A 23,533-nucleotide genomic window follows, 5' to 3' on the forward strand; every position below is an offset into this window, starting at 1 on the left:
AGAAAGAAAGAAAGAAAGAAAGAAAGAAAGAAAGAAAGAAAGAAAGAGAGAGAGAGAGAGAGACGGAGGGAGGGAGGGAGGGAGGCAGGAAGAAAGGAAGGAGTTCCCACCTATAAATGAGAACATGCAGTATTTGGCTTTCTGTTGCTGTGGTAAATTTTTTAAAAAGACAACTGATTGTTTAAAGTGGGGATTTATAACATAGTTAAGTGTGAAATATGTGAAAAGATTAGAATTTTTTGAGACAGAGTCTCGCTCTGTCGCCCAGGCTGGAGTGCAGTGGTGCAATCTTGGTTCACTGAAGGTCCACTCCCTGGGTTCACGCCATTCTCCTGCCTCAGCCTCCCAACTCGCTGGGACTACAGACACCAGCCACCACATCTGGCTAATTTTTTATTTTTTCTTTTTGCATTTTTAGTGCAGACGGGGTTTCACCGTGTTAGCCAGGATGGTCTCAATCTCCTGACCTTGTGATCCACCCGTTTTGGCCTCCCAATGTGCTGGGATTACAGGCAGGAGCAACCATGCCTGGCCAGAACATTTTATATAAAGTGTTACAATATTAATTCTACATAAAAAATTACAAGAAAGTATCCCTCATGAACACAGAAGCAAAAATTCATTAGCAAAATATGATCAATAAAATTGAGCAATAGAGAAAAAGGTAATAAATACTTAACTTCTTAAACATGTGGGGATTATCTCAGAAAAGTAAGATTCATTTAACATCTGAAAAGTGATCAATTAATTGGCCATATTACCTCTAAAAGAATAAAGGAAAGCCTAAGATCATCTCAATAGTTGCAGAAAAGGATCTGACAAAACTTACCAGCCATTCGTGAGAAAAACTCTCAGTAAACTAGGAATAGAAAGTAACTTTCTCAAGTTGTTAAGGATGTTTAAGAAAACCCTACATCTAGTCAGGTGTGGAGGCTCACGCCTGTAATCCTAGCACTTTGTGAGACTGAGGCAGTGGATCACCTGAGGTCAGGAGTTCAAGACCAACCTAGCCAACATAGTTGGTACATAGTACCCCATCTGTACTAAAAATACAAACATTTAGCTGGGCGTGGTGGCAGGCACCTGTAATCCCAGCTACCAGGGAGGCTGAGACAGAAGAATTGCTTGAACTCAGGAGGCGGAGGTTGCAGTGAGCTGAGATCAAGCCACTGCACTCCACACTCCAACCTGGGCAACAAGAGTGAAACTCTGTCAAAACAAAACAAAAAGGAAAGAAGGAAAGAAGGAAAGAAGGAAAGAAAGAAAGAAAGAAAGAAAGAAAGAAAGAAAGAAAGAAAGGAAGGAAGGAAGAAAGGAAGAAAGGAAGGAAGAAAGGAAGGAAAGAAGAAGGAAAGAAAGAAAGAAGGAAAGAAAGAAAGGAAGAAAGAAAGAGAGAGAGAGAGAAAGAAAGAAAGAAAGAAAGAAAGAAAGAAAGAAAGAAAGAAAGAAAGAAAGAAAACCCTACACCTAATATTTTACTTATCAGTGAGATGTGTAAGTAGTGAATTCTTGCTGCTTAGAAAAATGGAGTGCTTTCCCCTGAAAACAGACAAATATGTCGATTTTTACCACTTTTATTCAACTTTGCACTGGAAGTTTTACCAACTGAAGTAAAGGGGAAAAATACACAAATAAAATGTATAAATATTGAAGTGTGGTAGAAGTGTCTATTTCATCAACATGATCATATTATAGACAATCCTAACAAATCTTTGCAACAGTGATTAGAAATAAACAATGATTTTAAATATTTTATTTGCCATAATAGCAAAAAACACAAACAATACAGTAATAAATTTAACAAATCATTTCAAGACACCTACACTAAAAACATTGAAACATGGCTGAGAATAATTACAGAAGATTTAAACAAATGGAAATATATATGCCATGTTCATGCAACAGAAGATTCAATATTATTAAGAAATTAGTTCTACCCAAATGTATCTGTCAATTCAACCCAATCCCAGTAAAAATGTCACAGATTTTCTTTGTAGAAATTGCTGAAATGACTTTCTATGCATATACACAGTGCTTAAAATTGCCAAAATAATACTGATAAAAGAATAATGAAAACATTAACATATCTGACTTCAAGGCTTGTTATAAAGCTGTGCTAGTCAGGAATCTACAGTATTGGCATAAACAAAGATATCAATGGAACATAATGCTGAGTTCATAAGTAGATCCAAACTATATGTCAATGGATTTTTTGACAAAGACACTACAGAAAGGAAATAGAAGAAAGAAAGTATTTTCACCAAAGTATCAGGAACACTTAAATAAATGTATGGAAAATAAATGAATCTCCCCATTCAATCTTATGCCACATGCCAGAATCAATATGGATTATAGACTAAGCAAAAAAGCTAAAACAGATGGGAGGTTCCAAGATGGCCAAATAGGAACAGCTCCAGTCTGCAGCTCCCAGCGTGATCAACGCAGAGGATGGGTGATTTCTGCATTTCCACCTGAGGTACCAGGTTCATCTCACTGGGGCTGGTCAGACAGTGGGTGCAGTCCACGGAGCAGGGTGGGGCATCGCCTCACCTGGGAAGCATAAGGGGTTGGGGAATTCCCTTTCTTAGCAAAGGGAAACCATGACAGACAGTACCTGGAAAATCAGGACACTCCCACCCTAATAATGCGCGTTTCCAATGGCCTTAGCAAACGGCACACCAGGAGATTATATTCTGCACCTGGCTCGGAGGGTCCCAAGCCCATGGAGCCTCACTCACTGCTAGCACAACAGTAGGAGATCAAACTGCAAGGCTACAGTGAGGCTGGGGGGAGGGGCGTCCACCATTGCTGAGGCTTCAGTAGGTAAAAAAATTGACCAGGAAGCGTGAACTGGGTGGAACCCACCACAGCTGAAGGAGGCTGGCCTGCCTCTGTAGACTCCACCTCTGGGGGCAGGGTATAGCTGAACAAAAGGCAGCAGAAACTTCTGCAGACTTAAACATCCCTGTCTGACAGCTTTGAAGAGAGTAGTGGTTCTCCAAGCATGGAGTTTGAGATCTGAGAATGGACAGACTGCCTCCTCAAGTGGGTCCCTGACCCCTGAGTAGCCTAACTGGGAGACATTTCCCAGTAGGGACTGACTGACACCTCATACAGCTGGGTGTCCCCCTGAGATGAAGCTTTCAGAGGAAGGATCAGACAGCAACATATGCTGTTCTGTAATATTTGCTGTTCTGCAGCCTCCACTGGTGATACCCAGGCAAACAGGGTCTGGAGTGGACCCCCAGCAAACTCCAACAGACCTGACACTGAGGGTCCTGACTGTTAGAAGGAAAACTAACAAACAGAAAGAACATCCACACCAAAACCCCATCTGTATGTCACCATCATCAAAGACCAAAGGTAGATAAAACCACAAATATGGGGAGAAATCAGAGCAGAAAAGCTGAAAATTCTAAAAATCAGAGTGCCTCTTCTCCCCCAAAGGAATGCAGCTCCTTGCCAGCAATGGAAAAAAGCTAGACGGAGAATGACTTTGATGAGTTGAGAGAAGAAGCCTTCAGACGATTGGTAATAACAAACTTCTCCGAGCTAAAGGAGGATGTTCGAACCCATTGCAAAGAAGCTAAAATCCTTGAAAAAAGATTTGACGAATGGCTAACTAGAATAAACAGTATAGAGAAGTCCTTAAATGACCTGATGGAGCTGAAAACCATAGCATGAGAACTATGTGACGAATGCACAAGCTTCAGTAGCTGACTCGATCAACTGGAAGAAAGGGTATCAGTGATTGAAGATGAAATGAATGAAGTGAAGTGAGAAGAGAAGTTTAGGGAAAAAAGAGTAAAAAGACATGAACAAAGCCTCCAAGAAATATGGGCCTATGTGAAAAGACCAAATCTACGTCTGATTGGTGTACCTGAAAGTAATGGGGAGAATGGAACCAAGTTGGAAAACACTCTTCAGGATATTATCCAGGTGAACTTCCCCAACCTAGAGAGGAAGACCAACATTCAAATTCAGGAAATACAGAGAATGCCACAAAGATACTCCTTGAGAAGAGCAACTCCAGGACACATAATTGTCAAATTCACCGAAGCTGAAATGAAGGAAAAATGTTAAGGGCAGTCAGAGAGAAAGGTCAGATTACCCACAAAGGGAAGCCCATCAGACTAATAGCAGATCTCTCGGCAGAAACTCTACAAGCCAGAAGAGATTGGGGGCCAACATTAAACATTCTTAAAGAAAATAATTTTCAACCCAGAATTTCATATCCAGCCAAACTAAGTTTCATAAGTGAAAGAGAAATAAAATCCTTCACAGACAAGCAAATGCTGGGAGATTTTGTCACCACCAGCCCTGCCCTACAAGAGCTCCTGAAGGAAGCTCTAAAAATGGAAAGGAACAACCAGTACCAGCCACTGCAAAAACATGCCAAAATGAAAAGACCGTCAATGTTAGGAAGAAACTGCATCAACTAATGAGCAAAATAACCAGCTAACATCATGATGACAGGATCAAATTCACACATAACAATATTAACCTTAAATGTAAATGGGCTAAATGCTCCAATTAAAAGACACAGACTGGCAAAACTGGATAAAGAGTCAAGACTCATCAGTGTGCTGTATTCAGAAGACCCATCTCACATGCAGAGACACACATAGGCTCAAAATAAAGGGATGGAGGAAGATCTACCAAGCAAATGGAAAACAAAAAAATGTAGGTGTTGCAATCCTAGTCTCTGATAAAACAGAACTTCAGCCAACAAAAATCAAAAGAGATGAAGAAGGCCATTACATAATGGTAAAGGGGTCAATTCAACAAGAAGAGCTAACTATCCTAAATATATATGCACCCAATACAGGAGCACCCAGATACATAAAGCAAACCCTTAGAGACCTACAAAGAGTCTTAGCGACCCACAAAATAATAATGGGAGACTTTAACACTCCACTGTCAACATTAGACAGATCAACAAGATAGAAAGTTAATAAGGATATCCAGGAATTGAACTCAGTTCTGCACCAAGCAGACCTAATAGACATCTACAGAACCCTCCACCCCAAATCAACAGAATATACATTCTTCTCAGCACACATCACACTTATTCCAAAATTGACCACATAGTTGGAAGTAAAGTACTCCTCAGCAAATGTAAAAACAGAAATTATAACAAACTCTCTCTCAGACCACAGTGCACTCAAACTAGAACTCAGGATTAAGAAACTCACTCAAAACCACTCAACTACATGGAAACTGAACAACCTGCTCCTGAATGACTACTGGGTGCATAACAAAATGAAGGCTGTAATAAAGATGTTCTTTGAAACCAATGAGAACAAAGACACAATATACCAGAATCTCTGGGACACATTTAAAGCAGTGTGTAGAGGGAAATTTATAGCACTAAATGCCCACAAGAGAAAGCAGAAAAGATCTAAAATTGACACCCTAACATCACAATTAAAAGAACTGGAGAAGCAAGAGCAAACACACATTCAAAAGCAAGCAGGAGGCAAGAAATAACTAAGATCAGAGCAGAACTCAAGGACATAGAGACATAAAAAACCCTTCAAAAGATCAATGAATACAGGAGCTGGTTTTTTGAAAACATCAACAAAATTGATAGACCACTAAGAAGATTAATAAAGAAAAGAGAGAAGAATCAAATAGGCACAATAAAAAATGATAAAGGAGATAGCACCTCTGATCCCACAGAAATGCAAACTACCATCAGAGAATACTATAAACAACTCTACGCAAATAAACTAGAAAATCGAGAAGAAATGGATAAACTCCTAGACACATACACCCTCCCAAGACTAAACCAGGAAGAAGTTGAATCCCTGAATAGACCAATAACAGGCTCTGAAATTGAGGCAATAATTAATAGCCTACCAACAAAAAAAGTCCAAGACCAGACAGATTCACAGCCGAATTCTACCAGAAGTACAAAAAGCAGCCTATACTGTTGCTTCTGAAACTATTCCAATCAATAGAAAAGGGGGAATCCTCCCTAATTCATTTAATGACGCCAACATCATCCTGATACCAAAGCGTGGCAGAGACAAAACAAATAAAGAGAATTTTAGACCAATATCCCTGATGAACATTGATGCAAATATCCTCAGTAAAATACTGGCAAACCGAATCCAGCAGCACATCAAAAAGCTTGTTCACCACGATCAAGTTGGCTTCATCCCTAGGATGCAAGGCTGGTTCAACATACGCAAATCAATAAACGTAATCCAGCATATAAACAGAACCAAAGGCAAAAACTACATGATTATCTCAAAAGATGCAGAAAAGGCCTTCAATAAAATTCAACAGCCCTTCGTGTGAAAAATTCTCAATAAACTAGGGATTGATGGGACTTATCTCAAAACAATAAGAACTATTTATGACAAACCCACAGCCAATATCATACTGAATGGGCAAAAACCGGAAGCATTCCCTTTGAAAACTGGCACAAGACAGGGATGCCCTCTCTCACCACTCCTATTCAACACAGTGTTGGAAATTCTGGCCAGGGCAATCAGGCATGAGAAAGAAATAAAGGTATTCAATTAGGAAAAGAGGAAATCAAATTGTCCCTGTTTGCAGATGACATGATTGTATATTTAGAAAACCCCATCATCTCAGCCCAAAATCTCCTTAAGCTGATAAGGAACTTGAGCCACGTCTCAGGATACAAAATCAATGTGCAAAAATCACAAGCATTCCTATACACCAATAACAGACAAACAGAGAGCCAAATCATGAGTGAACTCCCATTCACAATTGCTTCAAAGAGAATAAAATACCTAGGATTCCAATTACAAGGGATGTGAAGGACCTCTTCAAGGAGAACTACAAACCGCTGCTCAGCGAAATAAAAGAGGACACAAACAAATGGAAGAACATTCCATGCTCATGGATGGGAAGAATCAATATTGTGAAAATGGCCATACTTCCCAAGGTAATTTATAGATTCAATGCCATCCCCATCAAGCTACCAATGACTTTCTTCTCAGAATTGGAAAAAACTGCTTTAAAGTTCATATGGAACCAAAAAAGAGCCCACATTACCAAGACAATCCTAAGCCAAAAGAACAAAGCTGGAGGCATCATGCTACCTGACTTCAAACTATACTACAAGGCTACAGTAACTAAAACAGCATGGTACTGGTACCAAAACAGAGATATAGACCAATGGAACAGAATAGAACCCTTGGAAATAATACCACACATCTACAACCATCTGATCTTTGACAAACAAGAAATAGGGAAAGGATTCCTTATTTAATAAATGGTGATGGGAAAACTGGCTAGCCATAAGTAGAAAGCTGAATCTAGATTCCTTCCTTACACCTTCTACAATAAGTAATTCAAGATGGATTAAAGACTTAAATGTTAGACCTAAAACCATAAAAAACCTGGAAGGAAACCTAGGCAATACCATTCAGGAAATAGGTGTGGGCAAGGACTTCAATATTGAAACACCAAAAGCAATGGCAACAAAAGCCAAAATTGACAAATGGGATCTAATTAAACTAAAGAGCTTCTGCACAGCAAAAGAAACTACCATCAGTGTGAACAGGCAACCTACAGAATGGGAGAAAAGTTTTGCAATCTACCCATCTGACAAAGGGCTAATATGCGGAATTACAAAGAACTTAAAGAAATTTACAGGAAAAAATCAAATCCCATCAAAAAGTGGGCAAAGGACATGAACAGACACTTCTCAAAAGAAGACATTTATGCAGCCAACAGACACATGAAAAAATGCTCATCATCACTGGTCATCAGAGAAATGCAAATCAAAACCACAATGAGATAGCATTTCACACCAGTTAGAATGGCAATCATTTAAAAGTCAGGAAACAACAGGTGCTGGAGAGTATGTGGAGAAATAGGAACGCTTTTACACTGTTGGTGGGAATGTAAACTAGTTCAATCATTGTGGGAGACAGTGTGGCAATTCCTCAAGGATCTAGAACTAGAAATACCATGTGACCCAACCGTCCTATTACTGGGCATATACGCAAAGGATTATAAATCATGCTGGTATAAAGACACATGCACATGTATATTTACTGCAGCACTATTCACAATAGCAAAGACTTGTAACCAATCCAAATGTCCATCAGTGACAGACTGGATTAAGAAAATGTGGCACATATACATCATGGAATACTATGCAGCTATAAAAAAAGGATGAGTTCATGTCTTTTGTAGGGACACGTATGAAGCTGGAAACTATCATTCTAAGCAAACTGTCAGAAGGATAGAAAACTAAACACTGCATGTTCTCACTCATAGGTGGGAATTGAACAATGAGAACACTCAGACACAAGGTGGGGAGCATCACACACCAGGGCCTGTTATGGGGTGGGGGGAGCGGGGAGGGATAGCATTAGGAGATATACCTAATGTAAATGACGAGTTAATGGGTGCAGCACACCAACATGGCATATGTATACATATGTAGCAAACCTGCACGTTGTACTTATTCTTTAAGTACCCTAGAACTTAAAGAATAATAATAATACTAATAAATAAAAATAAAAACTCCAAAACAATAAAACATCTGAAATAAAACATGGGAGAACATCTTTGACACCTTGGAGTAGGCAAACATTTCTTGGAAAAGAGACAAAAAGTGCTATACATTATTTAAATGTCCATGAAATTTCAAACAATGAAGCCCTACTCAATGAAAAAGAAAAAAGTCTAGTAATATACACATGGGTGAGTTTCAATTTGAAGTATTCAAGAGATGTTTGGAAAAGTCACTAAGACTGTCAGTCTCTGAGGTGGCCACCTAGGTAGAGAGAGATTCCATTTACTGAGTTAGCAAATATCAGCAGAGAAGCAAAACTGTGGAGAAAAAGCAGTAAGGTGAATTTTTGACCTGTTGAATTTGAGATGCCTGGAAGACAGTCTTTCAAATGTAGGTATTGAATAGGCAGGTGGGTATGTGTTTCTAGAGATTAGGAGGTATGCTTGAACAGAAAAATAGATTTTGAAATGTAAACTATTATAAAAAGTAACTTATTATAAAAGGAAAATTAAAGTAAGTGGGGTCTAGACAGAGAGAATTCTGAATAAATCCAGTATTGAATGATTTGTTAGAGGAAGAAAATCAGGTGAGTAGCATACAGGGAGGTATGGATCACAGGAGCCAAGGACAGAAAATATTTCAATGAAGAAGGAACAGAAAACAATGCCCAAAACTTCTCAAAGGGCAAGCAAGCAAGATAATTGTTTAAAATTTTCATTTGGATTTATTGGTGATGTCGGTCTTGTTGGTGAAGTTTGTTAAAGCCATTTGGTGGATCGTGGAGTAAGTTGAAGATGTGGAACTAGCGAGTGTAGACAAGTATGCGATCTTTGAAAGAAATCTGGCCATAAGGAAAGGATAGATGGTGGCAGCTGGAAGGGGAAATAGAGTGCAAGGAGAGTTTCTCTGGAGACAGTGGTGATATTTTTAAGGAGAGAAGGACTCGGTGTCTGTTACTTTCTATTAAAAAAAAAAAAAAAACCCAAAAATCAAAAAACAAAACAAAAAAATCCGGAAGTAGCCAGTAGTAGAAAAGTTGGTTAACTGAGAATGAATTCCTTGCGAAGTCCAAAGGAAAACACATAACACAATTTGAGAGATTAGCTCAAAACAGGGGCACTTCTTTCATTTTAACAAGAAGAGAAAGGCAAAGCACAGTTATGGATGTAAGTAGTCTGGTAGATAAAGTGAAACATAAAGTTCAGGCTGGCTGACTTTCATCACTTCTAAGAAGCTGAAGTACTGAGACTATGCTTCTCAAATGGGAAGGCATAAGGAAAAATGGCTCAGGTTATGTGCAGAAGAGAGACTTTGAAATAGTTGTAGATTATAGAAATGGAGAAAGGAAAATACCGCTTCCCTTTGGCCAGGAAAAGGAAATTTTTTTTTGTAAGAGTTCTTACTATCTGTAGAGCTAGCCGTGAGCATGTTTATTACAGCTTACATGACGTCTCCTTAGCACCAGTCTCATCTGCAGAGGGGAGGGGACCAATCCATTGGGCTTGGTGGTGGAAGCCCACACTGTCAGGTAATCATTTGGTAAGTTTTTGGAGAGCTAGAAAGATCAGAGACAGAGCCAAACAATTGATCACAATGAGCCAGTTACACCTTTCATATGAAAATAATATTAATTTTATTGACTTAATCCATGTACTCTTTATCATTTGATAAACATTATATATGGTGAACAATTATTGATTTGAATGCAAAGCATTTGTGGATACCAAGTTGTTGGACTTAAACCAATTTTTAAAAATCAGAATTTAATTTATATTTGTTGGGAGTAAATTAAGTTGCTCAATAATTATTCGTGTTTCAAGAGTATTTGCTCATATAATGAACTACACTTCTCATTTAGGTCTTCACGGGGATCTTCACAGCAGAAATGTTTCTGAAGATAATTGCCATGGATCCATATTATTACTTTCAAGAAGGCTGGAATATTTTTGATGGTTTTATTGTGAGCCTTAGTTTAATGGAACTTGGTCTGGCAAATGTGGAAGGATTGTCTGTTCTCCGATCATTCCGGCTGGTAAATTAACTGGGAGTGTTCATAAAATGTACTTTGTAATTAATTAGTCTTCATTCTCATCTAGTAATAATGGCAAGATTTCCCATCATTATAATATTATTTGAATATACTTCTAAAACAAATTGGATTGCCATACCACCAGATAGTAGTTGTTTCTTCATCATAGGTTTAATAAAGTTCACTTAAATGAATAGTCTACACTTCTCTTCTTAGTTATTGAATGGAAGACTAATAGAGAGAGGAAAAAGGGAGTCACAGATAAACTCAAATCACAATTAAACAACGCCATAGTCAAGTCTCAGTTATCTGAGGTTTGCATAACTGTGTACAAAGCTTCCTTGGGACCTAGGATGAGCTCCCCTTTCTGCCAGAGACTAAGGAATTATGGAATTGTTCATTGCTCACCTTGTCCCCGTAGAGGAAAGAGTTAAGACAGGGGACAGTGTACAAGGGAGAAGGATAAGCAAACAGAGCTCCCCATATGACTGCTGCCACATTAGAAAATCACCAAATCCACTCTTTGAGAGAGTTAACTGTACTATATTTTGTTAATTTTAAAGAAAGTATCTTTCTTTAATCTTTTATAAAAACTATTAGATTTTAAAATTCAGAGATAAAATATCACTTGACATATTTCCAGTGAAAGTTTGATATGTTTTATTATACTATTACTTTCAGTTGGCTCTAACTTTTGTGACTTATTTTCAAATAACACAGGCTGTACATGGTTACTAAGGACACGTTCCTAGAGGTGATTTACCTTAATAGTGATTAGGCTGAAGACTTTTTCATGAAATCTGTTTACAATTTCCCTTGCTGCTTTCAACGTTCAAATTTGAATTGTAATCCTTAGAACTATATTTCCTTCCCTAATCCTCAAAGGTAGTTATGAATCTAATTTGAAACTAGAAGGATGCAAAAAACAGAACAAAAATTTAAAATGATAAAACAAGTAATATGGGCAAGAACTTAAAAAAATATTTAGCAAACCTTCATGAAAATGTGATGCAGTTAAGGGAAATAGGAAGCATAGTATCATTAGAATCTTACTTAGTGTGCCAGGCTCTTTTGCATAAATTATTCTCTGGAATAAATTAAATACTTTGGTGCATGTATTTACTCCTTTGGGTCACCCCGATGCTGTTAAATAATGCACTACTCTCATCCTGACATTTACTGAAGCATCAGAAATAAAATGCTGCTGCTGTTTAACCATAAACGGTACTTCAGCGAACTCTAAAGCTAATACAACCAATATGTCAAACACAATGAGACAGACATTTACACACTACGCTGAATTAAGTCTTTGAAGACAAAAAGGTTAAAAAGAAGCTTAACTTTTTACTGAAGTTTAAATACTTTTGTATTTGAATATAATACATGTTTAAAATATAGCCTAAAGTTACAGCAAGTTAAAAATATAGCTAGATTAAAACAGTCTAAAGACAAAGAAATTAGTTGATTTCTGCTTCTACTTTGTGTAACTTAAGTGTCGATATTATTTTCAGTTGTGCATTTCAGCATGATATTTAAAGTACACTCATCTGCTTTGGCCTTTTAAAAATAATGAGAGTTTCTACTTCTCTGAAACTGGATCTCTGCTAATTAACCACCATTAATCTTAAATATCTTAATTCCTTAAGGAGAAACAAAGGTGTATTTTACATATGCTTATGTAGGATACTTGAAAATTCGGTGTATCTTGTTAAACTGCCAATTTAAAAACTATATAATTTAATTATTTCATTTACAGTGTGGACCATTTCAAAATGAAAAAAAGAACCCTCTATGGTAGCAAGTCACTGCTATATTTGTTAGTAATTGTTTGACAAATAAATAATTCATCACTTTATAATTGAGACAGTTACCTGTACATTTGCCCTGTTAATAAAATTACAGATATTTTTAGAAATGCAGGGCATTAACACTGTTCTTGCTTTTATTTCCAGCTCCGAGTTTTCAAGTTGGCAAAATCTTGGCCAACTCTAAATATGCTAATAAAGATCATTGGCAATTCTGTGGGGGCTCTAGGAAACCTCACCTTGGTGTTGGCTATCATCGTCTTCATTTTTGCTGTGGTTGGCATGCAGCTCTTTGGTAAGAGCTACAAAGAATGTGTCTGCAAGATTTCCAATGATTGTGAACTCCCACGCTGGCACATGCATGACTTCTTCCACTCCTTCCTGATCGTGTTCCGCGTGCTGTGTGGAGAGTGGATAGAGACCATGTGGGACTGTATGGAGGTCGCTGGCCAAACCATGTGCCTTACTGTCTTCATGATGGTCATGGTGATTGGAAATCTAGTGGTATGTAGCAAAAACATTTTCCTCATTTTCATTAAAAGATAATGTAACCATAAAAAAGTGTGTTCAACTGAAGAATATTTTGTGTTTTTTAAATCAAGGCCATTTCCTATTTTCCATTACTCATAAGAGCCATGTATAGTTTAGACCATTGTAATCCACACAAACCCTTAAACTACCTTTTGAACCAGTTGTTCTTTCTCTCATTATCCTTCTTGCTAGATGGAGAGAAACATTTCTGTTATTTATCTTTCAGTTCCTGTACTAAAGCATGGAAGTGTTACTTAGAACACTCATTTTATTTATAAGTACTAGCAATAACACATGAAAATGTTTCAGATTTGGTTTTCTACAAATTTAAAAATTAGTAACAATCTCAGTTTATTAAAAGCTCATGGAGTTTTTGGTGCCTAGAAACTATATTATGAGCAAGTAACATTGACTCAAAAACATTGCCATTTCTGCGTAAAATTAACCATGCCCAACACCATATATATTTAGGATAGCTAGCTCTTCTTGTTGCATTGATCCCTTTACCATTATGTAATGTCTTTCTTTGCCTTTTTTTAATCTTTGTTGGTTTAAAGTCTGTTTTTATCAAAGACAAAGATTGCAAACCCTGCTTTTTTTTTACTTTCCATCTGCTTGGTAAATATTCCTCCATCCCTTTATTTTGCGTCTATGTGTGTCTTTGCATGTGAAATGGGTTACAGCATACCTATGGGTTTTGACTCTTTATCCAATTTGTCAGTCTGTGTCTTTTAATTGGGGCATTTAGCCCATTTACATTTATGGTTAATATTGTTATGTGTGAATTTAACCTGGTCATTATGACACTAGCTGGTTATTTTACTCATTAGTTGTTGTGGTTTCTTGATAGTGTTGATGATCTTAACAATTTGGTATGTTTTTGCAGTGGCCGGTACTGGTTTTTCCTTTCCATGTTTAGTGCTTCCTTCAGGAGCTCTTGTAAGGCAGGCCTGGTGGTGGCAAACTCTCTCAGCATTTGCTTGTCTGTATTTCTCCTTTGCTTATGAAGCTTAGTTTGGCTGGATGTGAAATTCTGGGTTGAAAATTCTTTTCTTTAAGAATATTTAATATTGGCCCCAACTCTCTTCTAGCTTGTAGAGTTTCTGCCTTAGAGATCCACTGCTAGTCTGGTGGGTTTCCCTTTGTGGGTAACCCGACCTTTCTCTCTGGCTGCCCTTAACATTTTTTCCTTCATTTCAACCTTGGTGAATATGACAATTACGTGTCTTGGGATTGCTTTTCTCAAGGAGCATCTTTGTGGTGTTCTCTGTATTTCCTGAATTTGAATGTTGGCCTGTCTTGCTAGGTTGGGGAAGTTCTCCTGGATAATACCCTGAAGAGTGTTTTCCAACTTGGTTCCATTCTCCCCGTCACTTTCAGGTACACCAATCAAACTTAGGTTTGGTCTTTTCACATAGTCCCTTATTTCTTGGAGACTTTTTTCCTTTTCATTCTTTTTCTCTTATCCTGTCTTCATGCTTTACAAAAATTAACTCAGGATGGATTAAAGACTTAAATGTTAGACCTAAAACCATAAAAACCTTAGAAGAAAACCTAGGCAATACCATTCAGGACATAGGCATGGGCAAAGACTTCATGACTGAAACACCAAGAGCAATAGCAACAAAAGCCAAAATTGACAAATGGGATCTAATTAAACTAAAGAGCTTCTGCACAATAAAAGACACTATCAACAGACTGAACAGGCAACCTACAGAATGGGAGAAAAATTTTGCAATCTATCCATCTGATATTCAGAATCTACAAGGAACTTAAACAAATTTACAAGAAAAAACAACCCCATCAAAAAGTCAGCAATGGATATAAACAGACACTTCTCAAAAGAAGACATTTATGTGACTAAAAAATATGAAAAAAAGCTCATCATCACTGATCATTAAAGAAATGCAAATCAAAACCACAATGAGATACCATCTCATGCCAGTTAGAATGGTGATCATTAAAAAGTCAAGAAACAACAGATGCTGGGGAGATTGTGGAGAAATAGGAACACCTTTACACTGTTGGTGGGAGTGTAGATTAGTTTAAGCATTGTGTAAGACAGTGTGGCGATTCCTCAAGGATCTAGAACCAGAAATATCATTTGATCCAGGAATCTCATTACTGGGTATATACCCTAAGGATTACAAATCATTCTACTATAAAGATGCATGCACATGTATGCTTATTGCAGCACTATTCATGATAGTAAAGATTTGGAACCAACCCAAATGCCCATCAATGATAGACTGGATAAACAAAATGTGACACATACGCACCATGAAATACTATGCAGCCATAAAAAAGAATGAGTTCATGTCCTTTGCAGGGACATGGATGAAGCTGGAAACCATCATTCTCAGCAAACTAACCCAGGAACAGAACCAAACACCACATGTTCTCACTCATAAGTGGAAGTTGAACAATGAGAACACATGGACACAGGGAGGGGAACATTACACACTGAGGCCTGTCAGGGGTTGGGGGGCTAGGAGAGGGAGAGCATTAGGAGAAATATCTAATGGAAATTACAGGTTGATGGGTGCAGCAAACCACCATGACAAGTGTATACGTATGTAACAAATCTGCACGTTCTGCACATGTATCCCAGAACTTAAAGTATAATAATAATTAAAAAAAATTAACCATGCCCAACACCAGTGTCCTGAATCGTGAAGGCATGGAGAAGATGGGAAGGCACGGGAAGATAAATATAACAAAGTGATATAGCATGTACTCAAATAGAATTAAAAATAGGAAGTAACTAATATGTGTTCAAAAATATGAAAACAAAGTGCCGTATGCCAAGTTTACAAAATGGGAACCTTGCTTTACAATAGGAAGGTTGATCAGGGAAGCCTTTGTCAAAGAGTTTGGACCTAAAATATATTTAACTGAGATGTAAAATTTAGCTTGGTAGGAAGAAAGATCATCCCAAACAAGGAAACAAGGTACCTGGTGACTGAGGACAGAGGACAGTAGACTCTGAAAAGTATCAGGCTCTTATGCTTTAAATATGAAGTAATTACACTGAGTTGCTTAATTAGAACCCAAACCAACGGAATAGAAAAATGACTACCATAACAAGTAATTTAATGTATATACTGTTGCCAGCCTCAGTGGCTCACGCCTGTAATCCCAGCACTTTGGGAGACTGAAGTGGGCAGTTCACTTGAGGACAGGAGTTCGAGACCAGCCTGACCAACATGGCAAAACCCCGTCTCTACTAGAAATAGAAAAATTAGCCAGGTGTGATGATGCACACCTGTAATCCCAGCTACTTGGGAAGCTGAGGCACGAGAATTGTTTAAGCCTGGGAGGCAGAGGTTGCAGTGAGCCGAGACTGTGCCGTTGTATTCCAACCTGGGTGAAACAGCGAGACTCTGTTGCAAAAAAAAAAAAAAAAAAAAAAGGAAAAAAAGCATATACTCTTTAGACAAGATTTCCTTTCATATAAAGGTAACCTCCAAGTCCCCAAAGATGGAGAAGGGGGAAGGGAAAAAGGCAAAGTATTATTTTATTTTTATTCATTGCCAGATTTCAGCCTCTTCAGCATCACTTTTGATGATTCTGATCTACTTTCAAAGTAACAAGAAATATAAACAGTGTACAATCTAGAATTATAAACAGTGACTTAAAACAATAAACACTGATTATTTCACAGTTTCTGTGAGTCAGGATTTTGGGAATAAGTTAGCTGAGTGGTTCTGGTTCAGGGTCAATCACAAAGTTGCTGTCAGGATGTTAGCTGAGGTTACAGTTTTCTTGACTGGGGCTGGAGGATTACCTTCTAAGAAGGCTCAATCTCATGGTTATTGGCAGGAGGTTTCAGTTCCTTTTTGGCTGTTAGTTGAAGGTCTGATTTTTTCTCTACAGGACCTTTCCCATATGACTATTGAGTATCCTTATGATATGGCAGGTGACTTCTTCCAGGGAAGGTGATGTAAGAGAGAAGGCAAGGAGAAAATCCTCTTTATATTCTACTCTTGAGAGTCACTCTTCACCACTTCTCCCAGATTGTATTCATTAGAAGCTAGTCACTAAGAAGAGCTCAAGCTACTATAATCCCCAAGCAACTTTAAAATGTTCACTTTCAGAAAAGTGTAAGATCACATAGAACAGAAACAAAGAAAAGATAATATAATTATGTTATAGATTTGATTTCATTTTCTCTATATGTATATTTGGTATATGTTGGAAGAAGAAAAGAAAAGGCAGAGAAAATAATCCTTTATGACAACAACGATTGATCAGACAGCCATGGGGAATTCAGAAAGAAAGTTTGGGACCAGATTGGGTAGAATTTAATTTATGAAAAGGCTGACTGTGGATAATAAAATATATTTTCCTTTAGGCAATTCAAAGCTACAGATGGTTTTTTATCAAGAAAGTGACAATGAACCAGTGATTTTTTTGGAAATGTATGTAGCAGGAGAATGCAGAGTAGTTTTAAAAGAGGATAAAACTCAGCCTACCACATGTTGTCTATTAGTTTACTGAAATTAACATACCTCTCTAATGTATAATTGTATGGACAATTCAAGTTGAAAAGAGAATTTCAGGAAATATCAAGTATCTATACTTATGGATAAAATCAGTATTAATTTAGATTGTGATATATGCATAAAAAGATATCATTTATAAAAGAATCATGTCCATCTACTGGTGTAAATTTAATTTTTGTTCTTTTCAGAGAGAAAAATTAAGGGTTCTCCTTTCTTTTTGATTGTTAGTTAAAACAATTTCTTCATCTTGTGATAACCTAGATATGTCTCTGAAGTAGCTAAGGTAGTAATATCTATCATGTTTACGACTATTAAGGAAATATGCTTACATAACATTTGCTTAAGACTGAATCAACTTGATGTATTCACTCCTTACTACAATTCTTCCTTCCTATTCTCACTGGCAAAAGGGGAAAAGTATCCCAAGGGCAAGGTGGCATACCTTCCTCTTAACACACGGGAACTATCAGATGGGGCTCCACCCAGATAGAAGTGGTAGTCACAGTAGATGTGACTGCCAGTCTAGTCTACAGACAAGACAGAGCTGGGACCACAAACACTGTTTCCGAGACCAGGATTTTTATGAGCCATTCTTAGTTTCCAGACACGATGGCGAGAGACCCTTCAAAGGTTGAAGATAGGTGCTGCAGAAAGAGTATGTGACTTTCTGAAAACTGATGGTTCTAGAAGTAGAGAATACAACCTCCTCTCTCCCTAAGAGAAGGTGAGACAATAGCACACAGGAGGGGTGTGAAGGTTTTGGCTTCTTCTCACGAGTTGGAAATCAGGATGGAGAAACAATTAAAATATGTAATATATTTCAGTTTTGAATTCAAAATGGTAATTATGGTAACATTTCCATTCCAAGAGGCTAATTTGAGACACATGAAAGAGTTGATTTCATTTAGTGAGTTAGCACATTTGTGAAACAGGATTCAGGATTTCCGTCCCCGAGTGAGTTTGCTGAACTCTGTTTTCTTAAATTGTCATGGAAACAAACACCTGTGCCAGTTGTTATGCACATACCCTTCGGTAACAAAGGAAGTCTAGAAAAAGAGATTAACTTGACTCACACAAATATTCTAGGGAAATAAAGTAAATAGAAAGATAGTGCTGTGGAGGATAAGTTGGAGAATAGTAACAGTGATAACAGCTAAACTTTCTCAAAGGTTCACTATGTGCCAGGAACTGTGCTGAAAGCCACATGAATTCTATCATTGAATCCTTATAACAACCTTGTAAGCTGGGAACTAGAAAAACAATTTACATTTATTTTATAGATGAGGAAACTGAGATTCAGATTGGTTATGCTACTTAGTAGGTAACAGAAAATAGATTCTTACATAGCACTCGAATTCTAAAATATGTGCTCCTTTATGTCAAGTAATCTGTAGAACTAAGATAAACATGTTGATGAAAGTTAGTGTCTAGTGGGTATTAAACACAGTTTCAACACTGTGTCACCATGTTGCTTTTTAAAGCAAATTGGCTGCTTTAAAAAAAAAAACAGTTGATAGAAAGATGAGAATATAGCAAGAATGTAGAATCCTTTTTATTGAAGTTTTACTTTAAAAGTTTCCTAAGATTCTACTTTTATACTACAGGTTGAGCATCCCTAATCTGAAAATTGGAAATCCAAAATGCTCCGAAACTCAAAGCTTTTGAGCACCAACATGATACTACAAGAGGAAAATTCTACACCTGGCCTCTTGTAATGAATCGCAGTTAAACCACAGTCAAAATGTTGTTTCCTGAACAAAATTATTAAAAATATTGTATAAAATTACCTTCAGGCTATGTGTATAAGATGTGTATGAAATTTAAATGAATTTTATGTTTACACGTGTCTCATTCTCAAGATATGTCATTATGTACATGCAAATATTCTAAAATTTAAAATCCAGAAGACTTCTGATCCCATGCATTTCAAATAAGGGATATGCAACTTGTATTTACTTTGTGCATTTGCACCCCTTTACTGCTATATCCTTCTTTTGTTCTGTATGTTCTGTATGCTTAAATATCAGGGATTCATTGATATTGTCAATACAATCCAGAAAAAAAATTATATGACTCAGTCTTGTACCCCTGAGAAAGTCTGATTTCTTTGTAAGTTCTCCTTTTTTTTTTTCCCCACAATAGTGGGTTTAATGTCACGAATCTTTTCACTCATTCATACTGGTGAAGCTTATTTTTAAAGACCCAATTTGCAGACTGATTATTGTCCTTATTCATGGCAATACTGCAACTCCACAATCTTTAATTCAACAATAACATCATAATTATTGTATAATAACCATTTATAGTATTTCCCACTATTGTATAATTATAGTAGCCATAATTGTCTTAATAAAAATTGGGACTTTTCATCCAGCAATAAATACATTTTTGTCTGATTTGTCCAGTTATCTAGGTACAAAAAATGGTACAAAGGCACAAAAATAAAATCATATTTATTTATTTATTATTTTTTGAGACGGAGTCTTGCTCTGTCACCCGGGCTGGAGTGCAGTGGCCGGATCTCAGCTCACTGCAAGCTCCGCCTCCTGGGTTTACACCGTTCTCCTGCCTCAGCCTCCCGAGTAGGTGGGACTACAGGTGCCCGCCACCTCGCCCGGCTAGTTTTTTGTATTTTTAGTAGAGATGGGGTTTCACCGTGTTAGCCAGGATGGTCTCGATCTCCTGACCTCGTGATCCGCCCGTCTCGGCCTCCCAAAGTGCTGGGATTACAGGCTTGAGCCACCCACTGCACCCGGCCTAAAATCATATTAAGTATATTGGGATAATTGTTGATTTCAGGAATAAATTATCAGTGTTTCAGGAAATCCAAATTACATAGTCAAAATAGTGTCTGTATTAGGCCAGCCATTCTTGCATTGCTACAGATAAATACCTGAGACTGGGTAATTTATAAAGAAAAAAGATTTAATTAGCTCATGGTTCTACAGGGAGCATGGTGCTGGCCCCTGCTTGGCTTCTGGTGAAGTCTCATAGAGCTTTCAATCATGGCAGAAGGCGAAGTGGAGCAGGCATTTCACATGACGAAAGCAGGAACAAGCAAGAGAGAGTGTGGGGAGGAGGCACTACAAACGTTTAAATAACAACATCTCATGAGAACTCACTGACATGCGCACAGCACCAAGGCATGAGGGATCTGCCCCCGTGATCCGTACACCTCCCACCAGGTCCCATGTCTAGTGCTGGGGATTACAATGCCACATGAGATTTGGGAGGGGACAAATGTCCAAAATATATCAGCATCCCAAATAAAAGGGTTTTTTTTTTTTTTTTCACTGTATGGTTGTCTATATCTATATTTTGGAACTGAGCTTAATATAAATGTTTCATTTAACAATGATTCCATTATTTTCTGCAACGACTAAAAAGCAAATAGTGATAATAGTATTATTTTATATTGACCAAGTATTTTTTATTTCATTCACTTTTTTGCAGAATAGTTTTATCATGAATTAGCAGAAATACGTATTAGAATAAAATAGTGTCAAGAACAATTTTAGAAAACTAATTGTTGAAAACAATTGAAGCAATAGAATGTTTTCATCACCTGTTTTCCTACTGTGTTTCAGGTTCTGAACCTCTTCTTGGCCTTGCTTTTGAGTTCCTTCAGTTCTGACAATCTGGCTGCCACTGATGACGATAACGAAATGAATAATCTCCAGATTGCTGTGGGAAGGATGCAGAAAGGAATCGATTTTGTTAAAAGAAAAATACGTGAATTTATTCAGAAAGCCTTTGTTAGGAAACAGAAAGCTTTAGATGAAATTAAACCTCTTGAAGATCTAAATAATAAAAAAGACAGCTGTATTTCCAATCATACCACCATAGAAATAGGCAAAGACCTCAATTATCTCAAAGACGGAAATGGAACTACTAGTGGCATAGGCAGCAGTGTAGAAAAATATGTCGTGGATGAAAGTGATTACATGTCATTTATAAACAACCCTAGCCTCACTGTGACGGTACCAATTGCTGTTGGAGAATCTGACTTTGAAAATTTAAATACTGAAGAATTCAGCAGCGAGTCAGATATGGAGGAAAGCAAAGAGGTAAAAATGTTTAAATAAGGAGATATTTTGGTGTTATATATTTCTGTTGTTTAAAATTATCAGGTATTTTTAAATTGTATGTTTCCTTCCTGTTAAGAAAATAGAAAATATCTGTCTAGCAATACATTTTCTATGGCAAAATTGGTAATAAATAATTTAATGATAGATTAAAATAGAGCTAGATAAACAATATGCTGACTTATGTTTCAAATACTCACATTTTGAATTCTTGATAGTATTTTTGATATGAATTTTTCAGTATTTAAAAATAATTTTAAATTTCTGAAAATGCCTCCATTTCTCCATTTCTTCCTTATAATTTGTCCACAACAGTGGTTTTTGTATGTACTGGAAAAATACCTGATGAGAGGGTAGTTACAATTCTCATCTTGTTATGTTCTTAGTTCTTAAGAAATGCTTCATAAAATAGTATTGTATTTAGTTTGCACAGAGATATTTACTCAAGGAAGATCTGATTGGGATCTTGGCTTGATATTTACATGTAGTTTATCTTTCCTGAAGTCGGTCATTTTTTTGAAGAGAAGGTATTGAGGAGGAATCACACTAAAAACATATTTAACCCTAATGAGCTCAGTGTTCGCTATTTAAAGAAACAAAAATCTTTCATACATTATAGAATGTAAAATTCTGAATTTACCAACTCAGTAAGTCCTGGTACCTTAATGTATTCTTTGATTTACAAGAAAGGTATGAGCAACAGAATATATTTTTTGTTTTGTTTGTTATTAACCTGTAGCTCAACAAGTAGAGAGTTGGAGGTAAAGAGAGGAATTTAAAACCTTAATATTTAATTGCTTATGCAAAAATGAAGACAAGATTTCCAGTGATTAAAGCTTGCACTAACAAACAAAAATAACAAGGAAAAACAAAGATTTATTCCTTCCTCATATGACTTGTTTGGCAAGGAAGATAAAAGCTTCTACTCCTGATGTTGGGAAGGAAAGAATGATGACATAGGAGAGTTTGGGCACTGAAAGGTAAAATTTAGGTAGCACAATATGGTCGTGATAATTAACAATCAGCTAAAATTATGAGAAAAATATACTTATAAAAAAAAGAACAAAGGTGGGTAGATCATGAGGTCAGGTGTTCGAGACCAGTGAGGCCAACATGGTGGAACTCTGTCTCTACTAAAGATTCTAAAAATTAGCCAGGTGTGGTGGCGTACGCCCAGCTACTCAGGAGGCTGAGGCAGGAGAATCGCTTGAACTCAGGAGGCAGAGTTGCAGTGAGTCGAGATTATGCCATTGCACTCCAACCTGGGTGACAGATGAGACTCTGCCTCAAACAAACAAACAAAAAAAGAACTAGATATTTCAGACAGTGTTTCTGTATTTATTTGATAAAATTACTAAAGAGTATGCTATTTTCTGTTTTTTCTTGTTTGTAAGTTAGGTAGTATTGCTGTTAGTGATTAGGTAGAGGTAGATGTTTAATGGGAAATTCAGACAATGTTTGAATGTAGGAAGGTATAAATAACAGGGACATAGCTATTAGTCTCACAAGAAATAACTGATGAGATTCAAGGGAAAAGTAATAAAACCTTCTATCCTGGGGCAAAGAATTACTTTAATTAGTTGAACTTAAATTTTTACTAACTAGATTATTGTTTGAAAGTTGAACAATATCTTAAAATCTTGTTAACAAAATTTTGAACAAGTACTGTTATAATAGTTGGGTTATGCTGGAAGGATGGAGTGGCCCAATTTCTTATATAGTATACTGCTGTTATAGAAGCTGAAGTCAGCATTTATAAAATAGAATTGGGTCATTCGAATTTTAATGTAAAATTATTTTGAAATTATGCCTAATGGTGAATATCTCCCTAATAGTTAAAGAAGTCAACTTTTATTTTCACACATGTTTAGTTTTAGGCTGTCATATAAACTTAGAATGAATTATACAGTATCAAACGTTGAAGCCATTGGCTAGTTAAATCTTTTAGCTAAGTTTGAGGATCTTCTGAGGAATGTGTAACTTGACATCCAGGCTTCTTAACTTTAAGAGATTTTAGAGCCCTGGGTTTTCCAAAAGAGCACGTATTTTGCCTTAACTTAAGCCATTATGTT

At 36.9% G+C, this 23,533-nt stretch overlaps 1 protein-coding gene across 2 annotated transcripts in view; it reads left to right on the forward strand.

Annotated features, from left to right (window-relative positions):
* Positions 1-23,533, forward strand: part of SCN2A (sodium voltage-gated channel alpha subunit 2) — a 110,634-nt gene that overhangs the window by 49,546 nt on the left and 37,555 nt on the right. For both annotated transcript variants that reach the window (XM_023188127.2, XM_023188128.2), the window contains 3 exons: positions 10,365-10,538; positions 12,488-12,844; positions 20,964-21,443. In XM_023188127.2, coding sequence (XP_023043895.1) covers positions 10,365-10,538; positions 12,488-12,844; positions 20,964-21,443 — 1,011 coding nt within the window. The remainder of the gene's footprint in view (positions 1-10,364; positions 10,539-12,487; positions 12,845-20,963; positions 21,444-23,533) is intronic.

The sequence above is a fragment of the Piliocolobus tephrosceles genome, chromosome 11, assembly GCF_002776525.5.
Source record: "Piliocolobus tephrosceles isolate RC106 chromosome 11, ASM277652v3, whole genome shotgun sequence".
NCBI classification, from domain to species: Eukaryota; Metazoa; Chordata; class Mammalia; order Primates; family Cercopithecidae; genus Piliocolobus; species Piliocolobus tephrosceles.